The sequence below is a fragment of the Eurytemora carolleeae genome, unplaced genomic scaffold, assembly GCF_000591075.1.
Source record: "Eurytemora carolleeae unplaced genomic scaffold, Eaff_2.0 scaffold550, whole genome shotgun sequence".
In the NCBI taxonomy this organism is placed as follows: Eukaryota; Metazoa; Arthropoda; class Copepoda; order Calanoida; family Temoridae; genus Eurytemora; species Eurytemora carolleeae.
Genome location: NW_019396833.1, coordinates 1,627 through 20,088, shown reverse-complemented (window position 1 = coordinate 20,088; position 18,462 = coordinate 1,627). Strand labels below are relative to the sequence as shown.

Sequence of the window (18,462 nt, the reverse complement as noted above, 5' to 3'; positions counted from 1 at the left end):
TCACCCCTCCTATTACCTCTTCACCCCCTACCTCCCCCACACCCAAAAACTCTCCAAGAACCAGCCCCTCTTTGTAGTTTTATGAACTAAAATATTTACCAACACATCAAGAGTGTGGTTTAAGGTTGGTTTGTAAAACATTGATTCTTGGTTGGGTTCGGTTTTACTCAGGGTGGGGCTAGAAGTTTGGTTAGGTTAGACTCAATCTAGTATTTGTCAACATAATGCAACAGCTATTTTTCTAGAATCAATGCGTATAGCGTCATAATAGGGTCCAAATTTAAATTACAGAATGATTTAAAAATTTCTTAAGCCTTCATATAGTCGTTTACACAAAAATTGTACTGCAGTTCACATTTTATGTAAACACACATAATTGAGATTTCCGCAAAGAGAATAGAATATAAATTAGAGAGGAATTTACTAGAAAAAAGTGTAAAACGGCCATTTTGTTGTACTGTTTCCATACTGCAGTGGGGGTTCAATGGAGAATTTACTTCTCCTTAGTACTGTCTGTGAAAACATTTATTTGGAGGGTAAGTGATTAAAAAAAATTATCAATCGTCCAATCTTTTAAATTTTCATGCTCATCATCTCAATCTTTGATTTTTCTGTGCAAATTCAAGTTTTCTCCTCCGTTTATTTGTAAAATTTTCTTTGGTTTTGGGGCTTTTTCTTAGTTATAATTATGATGCCTTTTGATCATTACTTCTCCCTCTTCCATTTATTATATATTGGAATATATACATTTGTCTCTTACTTTAATTACATATTTAAATACATTTGTCTATTACATTTATTTCGATACATTTGTCTCTTACATTCATTATATATTATATATTCCTTACCCAAAAACGACCATAATATAGTTTATTGTTGATAGTTTATTTCTGTTCTTGAGATTTTTTTTCAACAAAAAAGACGTTGTGATCCAATTTGTACATTTATTGGGTCTCATTGTTAAATAATTAAAAATGCAGAAGTTTTTCCACAGCCTTAGTAAAATATTGAATGACTTAAAGTTTTTTTAATTTTGATCATTTATGTTATAAATTCCTATGACCACAATATATCATTGATTTTTTATTTGAAAGATGGATCCCATGTCAGGCTGTGACACCCCTACTCTTGTGTTTACACTAGAGTCCAAAGACAGTACACTGCAGTACAAAAAATTCGTACACCACTGAAATGACTTTCCTTGCCTTACATTCATTGCGGTTTATAACCTTCCTGATTTATTAAAGGGACTGTTAAAGTAAAATTAAAGTGGGGTATAGGTTGAAGCCTAACAATTTTAGGAGTTGATCGCGACCAATATTAGATCTATCTGATGTCCCTGTCTCGAGAAATTGATTTAAAACTGTCTTAAATTTATACGAAAACTCATATTTATGTGATATTGTATTTAAATTAAAGTTTAAACAAATTTTAAACTAGAAATTTTAACCACGCTCCTATTATGTTTTATTATAACTTACTTTACCTTAATAGTCCCTTTAAAAGGATCAAATAGCCGGATATTTCTGTAAATACCCGGAGATATCCGGTAATATTCGGAAATATGAAATACGATGTTCCAGCGGATATGAAAGATGAAGTTTGTTAAGTTGAAGATACGAGCAGAGCAGAGGAGCCAAATTCATGGGAAAATAATCATTGATATAGATATATATACCAGGATACCAGGATACCAGGATATATCACTACATATGATTAGAGCTTGAGGCCCCCCCCAGGCCAGGGGGGACAAGTGGCTTATGGGACTTAATGTAGTAAATTTATGATGGCCATGATACCACTAATAATAATAATAATAATAATATAAATAATAATAATAATAACAATGAATAATAATAATTGTTACAAATTATAAATTCAAAACTTATTTGTTCTTTCCATTGACAACGTGTAAGATGTTAACCTAACATGAAAGGAATTAAGTCTTTGACACAATTTTCTGATCCCTATCTTCGTAGACCTTAAATATGTCTGTTACAAGATCTATTAGATAACAATTATAAGTTTAAAATATCAAGTCGCGAAGATATAGAGATTAGAAAATTAGAGTTTGAGGAAAAGACTCAATTCCTTTACATTAGTTTGACTTGTATCCGACTTTACGACCTAGGTCTATAGTTTCCAGCTTTTCTATTTTTTAATGGGTTTGTATTAAAGCTTAATTTCAAGTGACCCTCCATGCAAAAATGACAATGTCTGATTTACAATGGTACCATTATAAGCTTTATCTGATCAGGTCGCTTTAAATTATTTGGTTTGGACTTTAGTGTCTCCGAGAGGAGGTTCTAAGTTAAAGACGACTTTACATACATGTTTCATAGTTAATGGTTGACAAAAATAGATATCCATGTTTTTTATATTAAAAATTTATTATTTCCATTACTTAGTAGAGAGGGTGACATTAAATCCCTTTAATATTTTATTTTATATAATTCAGGCGGAAGACCCGGCACGGTGACTGTAACCGAGGAACAGCTGGGTTTGCCTACGTGGGTGGAGCCTGTGTTGTTAACAAGAGATTAGAGAAGGTTTGATAACTTTATAAAATACAGGGTTACCCATAGACGACTGTACAACATTTATAAGTATGTTTCCTTAGGATATCGGTTCCTTGCAACTGTAGACTTTAACCAACCTTGGAATCGTCAGATTTAAAGAGTTTCAGGTCGTCTTTACAGTATCATTCTGTGTGGGTAACCCTGTAGTTCTGGAGATATGATTGCTGTTAACGTCATGGCTACAAACGCTGTTTATCTTGTTGTATGGAAGGGGGGACTACAAACATTCAAAAAAATGTAAAACGTCGAAATAATGTATAGGTTTCGTTAATTATTTGTTTAGAAAGGATGCAGTATTTCTATTTCTTGTATCTCAGTTTCTAGCAATCACGTTTCGAGAAATCATATTTGCAGAAAAATTGATTGAAGGGTTTAACCACTATAATCATAAAATCTAAAATTTAGCGATCATAATGTAATTTCAATTGACAATCTATTTATAGAGTGATATGATTACTATAGTGTAGCTATAGTACAGGATTCACGTGGATTCTCAGGAATTAATGTCTCATGTTTAATGAATATCTAGGTGAACATTGTAGCTATAGTAGAGGATACAGAGGTGGATTCTCAGGAATTAATGTCTCATGTTTAATGAATATCTAGGTGAACATTGTAGCTATAGTAGAGGATACAGAGGTGGATTCTCAGGAATTAATGTCTCATGTTTAATGAATATCTAGGTCAACAGTGTAGCTGTAGTAGAGGATACAGGGGTATTCTCAGGAATAATTGTCTCGGCTCATGTTTAATGAATATCTAGGTGAACAGTGTAGCTATAGTGGAGGATACAGGGGGATTCTCAGGAATTATTGTTGCAGCTCATGAACTTGGACACTTGTAAGTATTGTATAATATCAACAAACATGATAAATCGTCTCAAACTCTAATTTTATAATCGGTTTGCTTTTGCAACCATCGAGCTGAAAACTCTTGTTTTGGATAAATCCCTGAATTCCGATTAATAAATCTCTGTATCCAATGTCGACACTTTTGACTTCCTGTCTAATCTTCTCTTTATGATATCCCAATGGACCACTGAGAGTTTTCTCATTGATTAAGCGCCAAAATTTTGAATTTTCTTAACTTATGATTGTTCTACAATCAACACTCTGGTTGGCTGCAGTTTTGACAATTTCCCGGATATTTACGTAAGATTGGATTAGTGTCAAGAGTAATAAAAAGAGGATATCTAGCAGTGCTTTCAATATTTCACAAATTGAAAAATTTGAGTTTGAGGCTCGGAATTCAATTTCTTTAAATTCAAAACTGTGCAGAATATAATATCCTTATATGGGTTTCTATTTTTCTTGTAAATCACCATTTTTGAATTTAAAACTGATTTTAATGATTTCGAACTTGTATTAAATGTGAGTTATACAGATCCATTTTAAACACCAAACAGGGTTTTTGAATATCAGACGGTTTGATCTTAAAACGCCCATTCGGGGACTCATGGTCACTTTGGAGGACATTGACTTCTCGGGGTTAAAAACAAGATCTTTTGTTTATAAATTATGTTATAAAAATAGTTATAAAACAATAAATGGGCAGCCAGGGTTGCATTCAAATAAAAGAAATGTTTTTAAAAATATTTTTGTTTTTACTTTTTTCCTTGGTTTAAATTTTTGGTTCTATTTAGAAAACTTTACTCTGTTATCGGTCTTCTAGCAATTTATCATAATTTACATCTCTTAATCCATCACCCTTCCACCCCCCCCCTCCCCCTTCCGACCCACACATTGAAATAGTTGAATAATATAAATAATAATAATAATAACAATGAATAATATNCCCCCCCCCTCCCCCTTCCGACCCACACATTGAAATAGTTGAATTAATTTTTATCCATGTTGTCCTTGTTTTGACGTGCTGGATTAAATGTTTACAAAACGGAATATTCAGCCATCTTGAATTTCAACATTTTTCTAAAAATGTCGGAGCAAAATGGAGAGAAACCCCAAAGGATTATTTGCAACAAACTCTGATTTCCTGATTCCTATATCTTTGCAACCCAAATTTCGTAGAACTATGAATTACAGTAATATCACGCACCCCTGACCCTTCAGTAAAAGTAAATTCAACCTTCAGTCTAACCGCGTCAACCTTGTTGCACCGGCTAGTCCTTTTACGTGTCTGCTTTATTTACCCAATGTCCGGGCGATACAGTACAAACTGGGACCGGAGAAGTTGACCCGTCTCGGAAATTCAAATGTACTACGGCTGCCCGTGATATCAATTAATCTAAGTTTACACCATCAATTTGGAAAGATGTAAAGATAGAAGATTTAAGTTTGTGGCAAAGACTCAATTTCTTTTAAGAGGATAAATTACAAATTTATGTTTATTTTCTTATATTGTTGTTGCTCCAAGATATGATTTGGAGTGAAATTATAAACGCTTGTTGTTGGAACGGAACTGCACTGATATTTAGACCTGTATATATCACCTATTCTCTACATATTGACCCTCATAACATATATTTAAATTAGCTAAACTTAACATTCATATCAAACTTCTGATATTGTCCGAAAACAATTAACATTTTGTTCAAAATTATTAATTTAACAATTTCGTAAAAAATGTCAGTAGTTTCGAAATGTTGAGGTTTCTTGTATCAAAATAAGATTTCTTATGATTTAAAGTACAAAGGAAAATATATTACCTTAAATTGATGAAAATTAGAATTATTTATTCATTTATAATCATGATAAACTTAATTTGAATAATTTACTTTGTAATGTGAAGATTTAAATATTATTCATAAATTTTCAAATATTTTGATATCAGAATCTTTATTTGGAACAGTTTAAACATCCTTCCATACATATTCACCATATATATTCAATATATATTTCATCTAACAGTGCTTTTAAAAGGACTGCATTTAGACGTAATTATAAGGGACCCTTCGTTCATAGATTAGCATGTCTGATTAACTATTACTCCCTTAAAATCAAGGGTATATGAGATAACAATAATCTTCTCTTTGCAATTCATTAATCTCTTCTTCAATAAGAGAGATCAATATTTTGTGCATTTATCGTCCAACCTAAAATTAATAAAAACATTTTACACTAAAATAGAGTTGACAAAAATGGATAACGCCTGCTCTTTTTAAGAGAAAGACATTTTTATATTCCAGACTATTGTGAGGACCACTGAAAACAATATTAATACAACCAGATGAATTGCTGAATGAATAAAAAGTGATTGATTGATTGCCTGGATGAAAGCGCGGACGGAACACTGATCAATCAATGGTTGAAGTATTGAGAGAATGGATTCTATTCAAATGTCGAGAAATTCTAATTCTTGTATTCACCATGTAAAGGTTTAGCTCCAGACACTCCAAACTTAAACCAGTTTTTCAAAGGACTGGACAGGATTAAAAGCTAGGTGTAGGCTTTCCAGCGAAATTGGGAAATCCTTTCACGAAATTTGTTTTTCGCCGAAAATTCATATTTTTTCGCATTCCGTTCGAAGAAAAAAAAAATCGAAAATTTTCGGTGAAAAAAAAACGCGAAATAAAACTAATAATGCTAAAATATTCGGTTTTTTTCCGGGAAATTTTGCATTTTTTGTTCATGCAAATTTCGCAATTTTATGCAAATTTTTTTTCACGAAATTCCGCATCGTTTTCGCTTCCTTTCGGAAAATTTATTTTCGTAAAAAAATGCCAAATACGAACGAAAATTTTCGCGAAATTTTGCATTTTTTCGCAAAAGGTTTTGTTGGTTGGAAACCCTAGTGATGTGTAAAATGAGCACTAAAACTATAAATCCTTTAAAGCTCTAATTATTACAAATTCTGTGTTAAAAGCTTTACAAATTATAAATGTTTTTTTAGACATTTGTACTTGCACTTTTTATTTTCCGATTTAGATCTAAAACATTAAAAAGAAAAACTAAGTATCAGTTAAAATATAATGCTTAACCTTCTTCAAAATCCTTAACTCTGAACTTAAAATAGATTATATCCAGTCAAGAATGATGTCAATAGATTATATCAAGTCAAGAATGATGTCAATAACGAAAAATCTTTCAATAAATCAAAACATTTTTGAACAATACACATCGGAATGATCTTGAATGGTTTTTATATCCAAAAAGACAATTAAAGTTTTTAGTCATTTTCTTTTTTTACAAATCCAGATGCAAATTATGTCCAGATGCAAATTATGTGCACGTGTTAACTGTGAATTGTGATATAAGTCCTAAACCAGAAAACTAAACAATGAAATCTGAATTATATTTTAAATAACGTCTGTTTTCCTTTAAATCTGTGTTAGCCGAATATGATGGAACACGAATGTAGAATATTGTTAAAATTAAAATAAAAAAACTAAATATTTAAAAAAAACTTAATATTTAGACTTGGAGCTGTTCATGATGGTTCTCCTCCCCCCTCCTACCTAGGAGGTCCAGGAGCTGTTAAATGCAGGTCAGCTTGTTCATCATTAACTACATCATTAATTTAACTTATTAGTTTACTGCAGAATTTTTGTTAAATTTGTTGAATAATTTTTAAAACCCGATTTTCAAAATCATCATTCTAGAGTGGACAATATATGAGAATTGATTTCAAATATTGAATTTGCGTTTTGGATAATTTTGCTCTCTTTATACCAATCTAGAGGAGTTACAAGGTCACAACGACGTACCATATATCATCAATTTTACCTTCTATGTAGTTCACTGTGAAGCGCTTACAAAGTTTAAAATGATCTATCTAATATTTAGTTGATTAAAGATAGATAGATATTTCTAAAAAACCTGATAAATTCATTTAAACTATAAACAGTGGTATCCATTTAGCTCGGTATTTAGTTTAATATGATGTAGGACACCCTGTCAATAAACTTTACACAGAGCTGGGAATTTTTGAATTGCGGATGTTGAGATTAATGCTGATCTCCTCTTTTTCTCAATCTCTAGATTAAATTCCAAAAATTCCATGACCCTAAACATATACTGCTAACCTTTTATAAAGCATGCTTATTAATAATGCAACTTTTTCACCTTTGTTAAATATAGAAAAAAAAATTCTGGGGAGATATAAACAATTAGCATTGAAACGTATTTTGTATACCTGACGAGAGGAAAATTTAGAATGAGATATCCTTTACTCCGATTACTTAATCTGAGTATCCAATGGACACACTTTTGATTTTCTTCTTAAACCGTTCTTTCTTGGATATAGTAGAGAAAAATCAACAACCGTTTTTTTCAAAATTAGAGAGTCTCTCCCGTTTCTGTATATTAATCTTAAATGGCGTGCAAAATTTCAAATTTTTCGGATTCATACACACGACTCTGATTGGTTGAATTTTATACACTTTTCAGAATGCAAGTACAAGATTAGGTTAGTCTCGATATTAAGAAAAAGAGAGGACCAAGCATTAATCTCGATATCCACCGATATCCACCATTCTAAAGTTTTCTGCTCTGATGAAAGGAAATTTTATTTTAGAAGCTATGAGCAATTTTAAGATTTTTTTTCGTTCTTCATTATGTTTCAAATTTGAGACAAAAAGTCATTTACTAAGAGACGTACATAGTTTACAGAGACTCTACTCGTAATTCCTGATTCCCAACATTTATCAGATCAATAATAATAAAGTTATTCTTGTTTTTCTACCTTAAAATGTGTTATATTCGCTTAATTTCCTGCTTTCCGTCTAGCACATAAATCCGCTAATCCCTTTACAGAGAAAACAAAATTGAGAGTGATCCATTTTATCATAAAAATACGAATATCAGCGTCAGTTTCTCTCATCTTATTCTTGTTTTGCTGCCTGAAAATTGATTATTTTCAATTGTGGTTACTCTGATGCTCTGTAAAAGGTAATAAGGAAACCGTTGTGAAGGGATCCCTTGAAATATTGAACAGTCTCTTTAACTGATTTATATATTTGTAGATGGGAGGATGGTTACATCATGAGTGATCTCCGTCACACCAGTAAAGGGTTTAAGTGGAGCTACTGCACGGTCAATCAATTCCATCATTTTCTCAAGTAAGATGAACAAAACTGATTCAAATTGATTCAAAATATTTTATTGGTCAGCATTTTTGATAATTGTCCAATGAGAAATCAGGTAGAATTGCAGTAATTTGAACTAATTCAGATCAATATTATTCATTTTTGTAAAGCGCCGTATCTATTTAAACAAGTACTGAATTATGGGGTTTTAATAAAATCTTTCTTTTTAGTGGAGAAACTGCCACCTGCATGTACAATTCCCCTCACGAAGATGAAAGCCTGCCACGTGTTCTCCCGGGAAAACTGCTTTCTCTTGATGCACAATGCCGCAAGGATCGAGGAACATCTGCCTGTTTTAAAGACGACCGCGTGTGCGCTCAGTTGTTCTGTTTTGATGCCGGGTCTGGATACTGTGTATCATATCGACCTGCAGCAGAAGGTTCACGCTGTGGTGACAATCAGGTACAATTTAAAACATCTAAATTCTTCATTGAAAGTACAGAATTGGATTTGGGTTTAAAGCAGACATGAAGAGCACATCTTATCAGAATTCTATATATTTGTTTAGATGTGTTTGAACGGCAAATGTATATCTGAAAATGAGAACGCAATCGACTACGGAGATGCCTTCCTCCGAAGAACTGGAACAGCAATTAGTACAACCTTTGAGGAAGTGCCTGACAAGCATAGGTTCAGAAATCATGGACATAGAGTCATCCGAGCCTAGCCTTCATCTTCTCTATACTTCCTTTAACCATGAAACACTAACCCTGCATGTTATGATCTTGCTGTTCTTTCTTCTTTGTGTAAATACGTTAAGATTACAAAATGTGAATATTTTCACCGCCGCAACATAATTGTTCAAATTCTGCAACGATTCTAGTCATTTCAATAGTCAGTTAATTGTGATTTAGTACATACTCTTTAGAAACTCTCTTCTTCATTTTAAGATGTTTAAACTTTGTTGTTTTGCTTTCCAGTTTCACACACATTTGTAATCTTGATATAATGCTATATTTATGTACATTTCTTCTTTATTCAAACCTTCCCTGCAATAGGATTGACTGGGATCTTCCTTCCTCCCAACCTTCTCCTACTCCTCCCTCCTATCCTACTCCTACCCCTCCAACCCCTCCTCAATCCACTACATTGCCATGGTGGAGACGTCTTCAGTTGAAACTGATGGATCGACAAGCGGAGTTATCTTCAACGTCTTCAACAACAACCACAGCATCAATAATAGTTTCAACAACTACAACTACAACAGCTCCTCCACCAACTACTACAACGAAATCTTCTGTTGAGGAAAAAGAACTAGAGGAAAGGGTCGATGATGATGAATTAAATGAATTAGGTGAGTTGTTTTTAAACTACATCATTTCCTGGGCGTCTTGGGTTTTTATTTGGGAAAGATGAGTTGCTACATTGAGTTTAGATATGTTTGTGATTGCAAAACCTATTTTGTTTCAATATTACGTTTTGCATCATATTGTGCAAACAGTTAGATCTGATTTCAAGTCTTTGTATATTGGCAGATATAAATGCTTTGCATAATTTTAGCAAATTTTAAGTATGGCCTAAATTTTAAATTAGGATAAATTAGAGTTTAAATTATTGCTGCATTCAATCCAGTATTATTTTTGTATCCAAATATTTGTTAAAATTTGAATATTAAACCATGCACAGGTTTTTGGATTTTTTTTATTTCTTTACACTCCCTCCACACTGGTCAAATGTAGGTTTTTTAGTCAAAATACAAGGTACTCTATTTTTTTCTTCTGCATATAATTTCGTTGTCTATTCTTAAATGTTTGACATCTTTATCGAATTGCAAAGGGTAGCCCTTTTTAAGAAATATTAATATAAAATATATTAATAATTTTTTTTCAATTATGAAAAATATATCAGAAAATCCGCGAAATTTTTTCAAAAAAATCCGCAAAACATTCTAAAAAGTACAGTCAGGATGCCAAAAGAGAAGAGAAAANCAAGAATGTTATAAATCCTGTTCTGTTGAATGAACCTGATGAAAAACTGGTTTTGGAAGTTGTTCCTATCCCTGAACTTCATTTGCTAATGAATATTGTAACCAACACTGTAAATATCATGAAAGTTCAGCCATCTCTTCAAACTTGGTTTACTGAGAATGGGATTTTTTGGCATGGTTACAATGGTGGAGGTTTAGACGGAAAAAATAGTTCCAAGCTTTTGAAGAAATTGAATGAATTAGATGAATACATAAAACATGATTTTCAAGAATTCCAACCTCTCGTGCTTTTACTGAAAAGGTTTTCAGCAGGTAAAGTTTATAAACCATTTTATGAATTTGTGTAAATATGCTTCAGAAGGAATTGAGCCTTTGCCACAAACTGAAATTTTCTAATCCCTATATTTTTGCATACTGATTATGTAAACCTTTGATATTTCAAACTTAGATTATTTTATCAAACAGAATTTGAAGTAAATCTAATGTTTAAGATATTGGGTTGCAAAGATATAAGGATTAGAAAATCAGAGTTGTGACAAATACTCATTTTCATTTGTATTCGATTGACTCAAAGCTATATAGAATTTAAATCATGAAACACTAACGAAAAATATAAACTTCACTTTAAATGTTTAAATTAAGTAATTTAAAATTATTTATTTAAAGATTAGAAATGCAAGATATAGAAATATTATTTAAATTGAAAATTATTTAGTTGTTGAGGATTGTTTTGGAATGAACCTCTCTCCAACCTATTCAGCTAGCATACACAAATTTATAGAAACAATTCAGGAAATGCTCTTGGAAATAATTTTATTACAGTGTAAATTGTTTTAAATAAAGTTTCCATAAGATCTAAATTTTAACATTGATAACCAAAGCAAAAACAAGGTTGTGAAGGAATATGTGAAGGAAAAGTTTAAGTTGAATCTCTCGTTTGGATGGAAAGGACACATCATACAATTTCATTTAGAAGAGTTCCTAAACAAGATTCAGAAACCTCTTGGATTTTTTGCAGAACAAACATCAGAGAGTGTTCACAAGAATATGAAGAAAACGTTATCTAGGTTTTGTGTTTTCAGAAACCCACACGTCTCATGGCGCCACACTGCACAAATCTGTTGTAACTTATTCCAGTATGCGAGTCTGATTCCTTAGATAGTTACATTAAGATGTTATTTTGTTTTGATAAATTTGTCTGGAAGAAATAAAATCATGCATTTCTCTATATTTATGTATCTTTTAAGGATGCTTTGTCAAATTAAGTGTATTTTAAGGTGAAATAAATATTTTTATTTTTTTTTGGAATGGGCTACGGCTACAAATTCACTAAAGTTGTCTTACATTCGAGAATAGTCATACAAATTATATGCAGAAGAAAAAAATAGAGTACCTTGTATTTTGACTAAAAAACCTACATTTGACCAGTGTCCAATTATCGTTCACTTAAAACTTTCCGTCTTTTTTTTAGTTTTTTTCATTGAACGATCGTTTAGTAAAATCGTTCATTCAGTTAAATCATTTGTTCAATAAAATTGTTTTTAAAAAATATATTGGAAAATTTGGAAAAGATCAGTCAGACAATTTAAAGATCGGTCAGACAATTTAAAATTGTTCGTTTAAAAAAATTATCATTTTTAAAATTGTACGTCCATTGTAATTTTTTTTTGAAAGACACCATTAATCACAAAAAATGTTGGTCTTTCACAAAATCATGTCCATCTCTACCCCTTAGTACTAAATGTACCCAACTGTTTTTAAAAACTGGTTATATTCCATCCTATACTGACAATAAATTAGATACGGGGCGTAACACTTTAACCATTTTTGTAAGTTCCAAGCAATAATACCTCTGTCTCTTCCCGGAGTAGGGTTCAATTTTTAAATGTCAACTTATTTTTTATATGTTAAATTATTTTTTAAATGCTTTAGATTTCAAATTTTGTTAAAATTAATTTTTTATGTCAATTGCAGTCTAGCCTAGCCTAGTCTTTTTCCTTTTAAATAAAATTTTCCAAAAATATATTTAAAAGATTTAACGAAAATTGACAAATTCTTGAATTGTTACAAATGATTACTGACAGAGTTACCATCAAAGAATGAGACTTCTGAGACGACTGTACAGAATTCTTACCGTCTCATTCATTCAATTCATAATTCCCAGCAAATGTAAACTTGCTAATTCCTTTGTCAAATTATTGAATAAGCCATTAAACGACTAGATTTAAGGCAGAAGGCTTAATTTACCCTTGAGATCGTCTTTACAGTCTCATTCTTCATGAATACCCCTGTATCTCAACCATACTCACCCTTAAACATATTAGATAATCAAATTTGTTTATTTAGATCTGTTAGAGGAAGGATGTGAGGATCGAATAACAAATATTGCTGGTAGTCTCTCTTGTAAAGCATTTTTAAGGTAATCTTTATCAAAGGGACTGTAAGCGTAATTTCAAGTGAGACTACAATCTCCATGCAAAGATGGCAATATTAATCAAAACGGCAGCCTTGTATAAATCACATATCAAAGTTTATTTTTTTTAAACTAATTATTTTTAATTGTGGTTTCTACAATTCTACTGCAAGAAACATATAGAATTAACAAAATAAAACACTTTTAAACTTAGAAAAACAGCAGCTTATCTTCCATATTAATGTTCAGGATAATGGTTTCAAGAGTACCGTTATAAATTGGGCGTTGTCATTCTTTCATGAATGTAGGGTTACTTGAAATTTAATTTCCTTTAAGTCTTAATATTTGAGAGATTGAAGTTTGCAGCAGCATATTCGGTTCCCTCCTCCCTCCGCCATGCTGGAGCGGAGGCCGCCGGAGGGAAATTATTTCCTTCGGAGGAATAGTAATTTAAAACTCAGTACACTAATTACTCCATCGGAGGGATGGTAATTAACACTCAGTACATTAATTACTCCATCGGAGGGATGGTAATTAACATTCAGGACAATAATTACTCCATCAGAGGGATGGTAATTAACATTCAGGACAATAATTACTCCACCAGAGGAATGGTAATTAACACTCAGTACATTAATTACTCCATCGGAGGGATGGTAATTAACACTCAGGACAATAATTACTCCATCAGAGGGATGGTAATTAACACTCAGTACATTAATTACTCCATCGGAGGGATGGTAATTAACATTCAGGACAATAATTACTCCACCAGAGGAATGGTAATTAACACTGAAGACATTAATTACTCCATCAGAGGGATGGTAATTAACACTGAAAACATTAATTACTCCACCAGAAGGATGGTAATTAACACTGAAGACATTAATTACTCCACCAGAAGGATGGTAATAAACACTGAAGACATTAATTAAATTAATTACCACCCATGCGATGTAGTAATTAGTGTCCTTACTGTTAATTACAATCACTCTGATGGAGTAATAAGTATTCCAAAATTGTTAATTATCATCCCTCCAATGGAGTAATAAGTGTACTTAGTGTTGATTAACATCCCTCCGGTGGAGTAGTTAGTGTTCTGAGTGTTAATTACCATCCTTCAGATAAATTAATTAGTGTCCTGAGTGTTAAATACCATCCCTTTGGGGGAGTAATTAGTTTCCTTACCATCCCTCCGATGGAGTAATTAGTGTCACAAGGGCAAATACCATCCCTCCGACGGAGTAATCAGTGTTGTGAGTGTTAATTACTATCCCTCCGGAAGAGAATTTGTGTTCTGAGTATTAATTACCATCCCTCCGATGGAGTATTTAGCATTGAATAAATAAAAAACATTCCCTCCGGTGGCCTCTGCTCTACCTGATAAGCTGCTGCAAACTTCAATCTCTTATTAAATCTCCACATTTTATGGTTTGAAGTTGGACAATGTTGAATGAGTTTTAAGTTAAAACCAAAATGAACTCAAGCTCCAAAACATAAGAAAGTTATTTAATTTGTAATGAACACAAAAAGCTGTATTACCTATTAGCTTTGATTATTAATGAGCAGTTTAGTTTAATAAAAATTCATATTATATTAATATCTACAATTTTAATCAATTATTTCAAATATTTTTTCAAGACGTATCGTTTTTGAATTCATATTTTTCTGTACAGTCCTTTTATTAGTATTTTTCTGTACAGTCCCTTTATAAGTATTTTTCTGTACAGTCCCTTTATTAGTGTTTTTCTGTACAGTCCCTTTAACTCTTTAATTAATTAAGAATTTTCCATTCCACCTTTTCTTCCTTGTTGATTTAATTCAACTTTGTAAAAGTTAAAAACTTTCTGTTTTTCCATTTTGCAATCTTTCAACAATTTAACTTAATTTGTTTCATCTTTAGTTAAACTGCTTTGTTTATCTTTTATTTAAAATTTTATGTTGCTTTAATTAATTTACTATGTTAAGGAATTACGTCTTTGATACAAACAAACTTAAATTTTCTAATCTTAATATCTTGTCAACCTGATGGTGTAAATTTTTGATATTTTTAACTTAGATTATTTGATTTATCAGAAATCATAATTTTAAAAGGTCTACGCAATTAGGTTGCAAAGATATAAGGATTAGATAATCAAAGAACAAAAAAACGTGAAATAAATTTTATTTTGTTCTTTTCACTTAAGTTATTTAAAGAATTTTCTAATAACATTTTTCTCTTTTTTCAGAAGTTTTGCGTATCAGTATTGTAAGCATAAATATATAGAAAAGAACTGTTGTTCCTCACATAAACGTTTTTGTTCTGGCTCTACTCACGGATAGGCTGATGGACTCATAAAACTGACAGAGAAGAACTCTTAAAACTTGTCTAAATCGACTCACAAAACATACTGTTGTAAATCAAATTGTTAAATTGGCACAGATAAAATCATAAGAAACAATATCTACAAACTCAAAAAATCAACAAATAGAACTCATGTGTTCTAAGGTTTCAAAGACCGTGAATCATAAAATGGACTCATAAAACCAATCATAAAATGGCTCATAAAACCAATCATTGGATATAATACACAGAAAACAAGGACTCATAAAACTGTAAATTTCACATTAAAGACCCGTATTTTTGCCAGCCTTCCCTGAGAGTAATTTTGGAAGCAAAATTTGGTGCCAAACCCCCGTCATTTACCAATGGCATTATTTGAACCTGTGAAATTGAAATAATAAAAAAAAAACATTTTAAGAACACAACGCATTATCAAGTGATGAAACAAATCGTGAATTATTTAGTAACTTTTTATGAACCATGTTTATCTCGTATATATATATATGTAAATCGTGCTTGTTGGCAAATCGCAATGTAAATGTTAGATATTTTGTGATTTTAAACCAGTTAAATAAAAACCTATTTTTGTTATTTTCTGTGAAATTTTTCAACAAGATTTCACAGACGTATCTAATCTTACAACTAGATTTGATTCTGTGCTTTAAATTCTTATCCTTTTGAGGGTAACTTTATATTATCTAAAATTTGAAAATGCGCGAAAAAAAATTAAATCCGCAAATCTATAAAAAAATGTTATACTGTACAAAAAGAAGATGCTCACAGATAAAGCCACAATTAAAAGTTGACAAAGAAGATGGGTGCGAAGCGCCATAAAAGCCTAGTATTATCTAAGATTTATCCCAATTTTAAGGGGGGGGGGGATATTATACTATTTTGCCTTTTCAGTTTTCATGATTATAAAACAGTTTCAACATATTTGATGTGACTGTGAACACAAAAATATTTCGAATTGGGTAAATTTTCTGTTTATGTTTCTGACTAGTTTACTCGCTTTTACCCAAAATCTGAAAACTTTTAGGTCGAAAAATAACCTACACTTAGGTGTGTTTCCTTCATGGATCGGATCGGATATGGTATAGCGTATCCCTGCAAACTAACCAGGAGGAGAAGGATATGGTATAGCGTATCCCTGCAAACTAACCAGGAGGAGAAGGATATGGTATAGCGTATCCCTGCAAACTAACCAGGAGGAGAAGGATATGGTATAGCGTATCCCTGCAAACTAACCAGGAGGAGAAGGATATGGTATACCGTATCCCTGCAAACTAACCAGGAGGAGAAGGATATGGTATAGCGTATCCCTGCAAACTAACCAGGAGGAAAAGGATATGGTATACCGTATCCCTGCAAACTAACCAGGAGGAGAAGGATATGGTATAGCGTATCCCTGCAAACTAACCAGGAGGAGAAGGATATGGTATAGCGTATCCCTGCAAACAAACCAGGAGGAGAAGGATATGATATAGCGTATCCCTGCAAACTAACCAGGAGGAGAAGGATATGGTATAGCGTATCCCTGCAAACAAACCAGGAGGAGAAGGATATGGTATAGCGTTTCCCTGCAAACTAACCAGGAGGAGAAGGATATGGTATAGCGTATTCCTGCAAACTAACCAGGAGGAGAAGGATATGGTATAGCGTATCCCTGCAAACTAACCAGGAGGAGAAGGTCAAATTAAATTGACGACTTTGCGAGGTCGATATTCTCTGTTCTCTGTTTTTGTATAAAAACGGCAAATTTATTTGGCTGCAAAGGAATTCAGTCTTTGCCACAAAATCAATTTTTTCATTCCTATATATTTCAAACTTAGATTATTTAATGAAACACAATTCATAGTTTCAAATATCTAAGGTCTACTACATTTGGTTTCAAAGATTTAGGACTTTAAAAATAAGATTGTGTGGCAAAGACTCAAATCCTTCTTCTTTTCTTTTCGAAGAGAAGTTCTAATTAAAAAAACAACATACAGGGTGTCCCACGAAACATGACAGTTAGTGAATAGTTTTGAATGTCTTTTTCCATATATTTTATTGTATATTAAAAGACATTTTGCAGCTTATATTGTTATAAAACATCTTTTCCTTAAATTTATTTTACTTTGAAATCAACTTTACCATCATATAATTGCCATGTAATATTTTTATCATTCTCTCTCAACTAATTATGGAAGACGACATTTTAAACTATTAACCAACTGCCATGTTTCACTATAGTTTTAGTAGAAGTAAATATTTCCATTTACTGGTAGCGCCAATATTGAAGGTTTCATAACTTTGATTGGATGATGAGATAGATAGAAAGATAGATGTTACCGCCATACTATTTCTATTGGTTCAGAATAGAAACAAACACATGACTGAACCCTGAATGGATCAGACGCTTATGGAATCTGTAAACAGGAGTGGTTTCTTGAAACACCCTGTATATTTTGATCTTACTTGCAGTTTACTTAAGTTTAAAGGGTTAAAAGGGTTCCACTATGTAAGTTTAAGAGAAAAGGTAAATTCTAGGAAAGTTTTATTCGAACTTTGATTTAGGTTTCTTTAATCAAATTATTAGTTCAAACTCTTAAGTTTAATATTTTATTTCAACTTTATTAGCAAAGGAAAAGTAGGGGAAGGGGGCATGTTCGGGCATTGGGGGGGGGGGAGAGAGGGTTAAGATTAGAAAACTATACTTTAATCAACTTTAAATTTTCTGGATTTTTTTATGATTCAGCTAAAAACTTAAATATTATTTCGATTTTCTAAATTTCGGTATTTTTTTGTTTTTAATTTGTGGAGGTGCAAACAAAAAAAAAAAACATTTCTTTGAATTAATTGTTTAAATCTTGACCTGCCATATATTTGGGACTGATCGGTATTTTTAACATTTATTTGATACAGACAAGCAAATTAGATATACGTATGAATAGATTTAAACTTTTCATTGTCGGCCACAAAAGAAAATAATGGAATAAAGCAAAAAAATGAGAATGGAATAAAAACAAAGAAAGATGAAAGACAATAGAAAGAATAAAAATTTCTGACAGATTAAGAAGAATTCCATCGTTGGCATGTTTTACTCCCCCATCTTCCTTTTTTCCCGCCCCCCATCAAGTTACTCAGAATCCTTCATCATCTCTTCATTTACTTTTCCTTCCCCACTTTATCATC

The 18,462-nt window shown here is 31.9% G+C and overlaps 1 protein-coding gene across 2 annotated transcripts in view; it reads left to right on the top strand.

Annotated features, from left to right (window-relative positions):
* LOC111709191 (A disintegrin and metalloproteinase with thrombospondin motifs 18) overlaps positions 1-15,876 on the top strand; it is a 62,574-nt gene extending 46,698 nt beyond the window's left edge. Inside the window, exons 13-21 of one of the 2 annotated variants that reach the window (XM_023482804.1) lie at positions 2,459-2,549; positions 3,343-3,419; positions 6,954-7,022; positions 8,500-8,595; positions 8,793-9,024; positions 9,131-9,252; positions 9,621-9,916; positions 12,896-12,968; positions 15,191-15,876. In XM_023482804.1, coding sequence (XP_023338572.1) covers positions 2,459-2,549; positions 3,343-3,419; positions 6,954-7,022; positions 8,500-8,595; positions 8,793-9,024; positions 9,131-9,252; positions 9,621-9,916; positions 12,896-12,968; positions 15,191-15,284 — 1,150 coding nt within the window. In that variant the 3' untranslated portion in view covers positions 15,285-15,876. Of the gene's footprint in view, positions 1-2,458; positions 2,550-3,342; positions 3,420-6,953; positions 7,023-8,499; positions 8,596-8,792; positions 9,025-9,130; positions 9,369-9,620; positions 9,917-12,895; positions 12,969-15,190 lie in introns of those variants that run through there. The other variant, XR_002766806.1, reaches the window with a different exon arrangement.
* Positions 15,877-18,462: the final 2,586 nt, after the last annotated feature.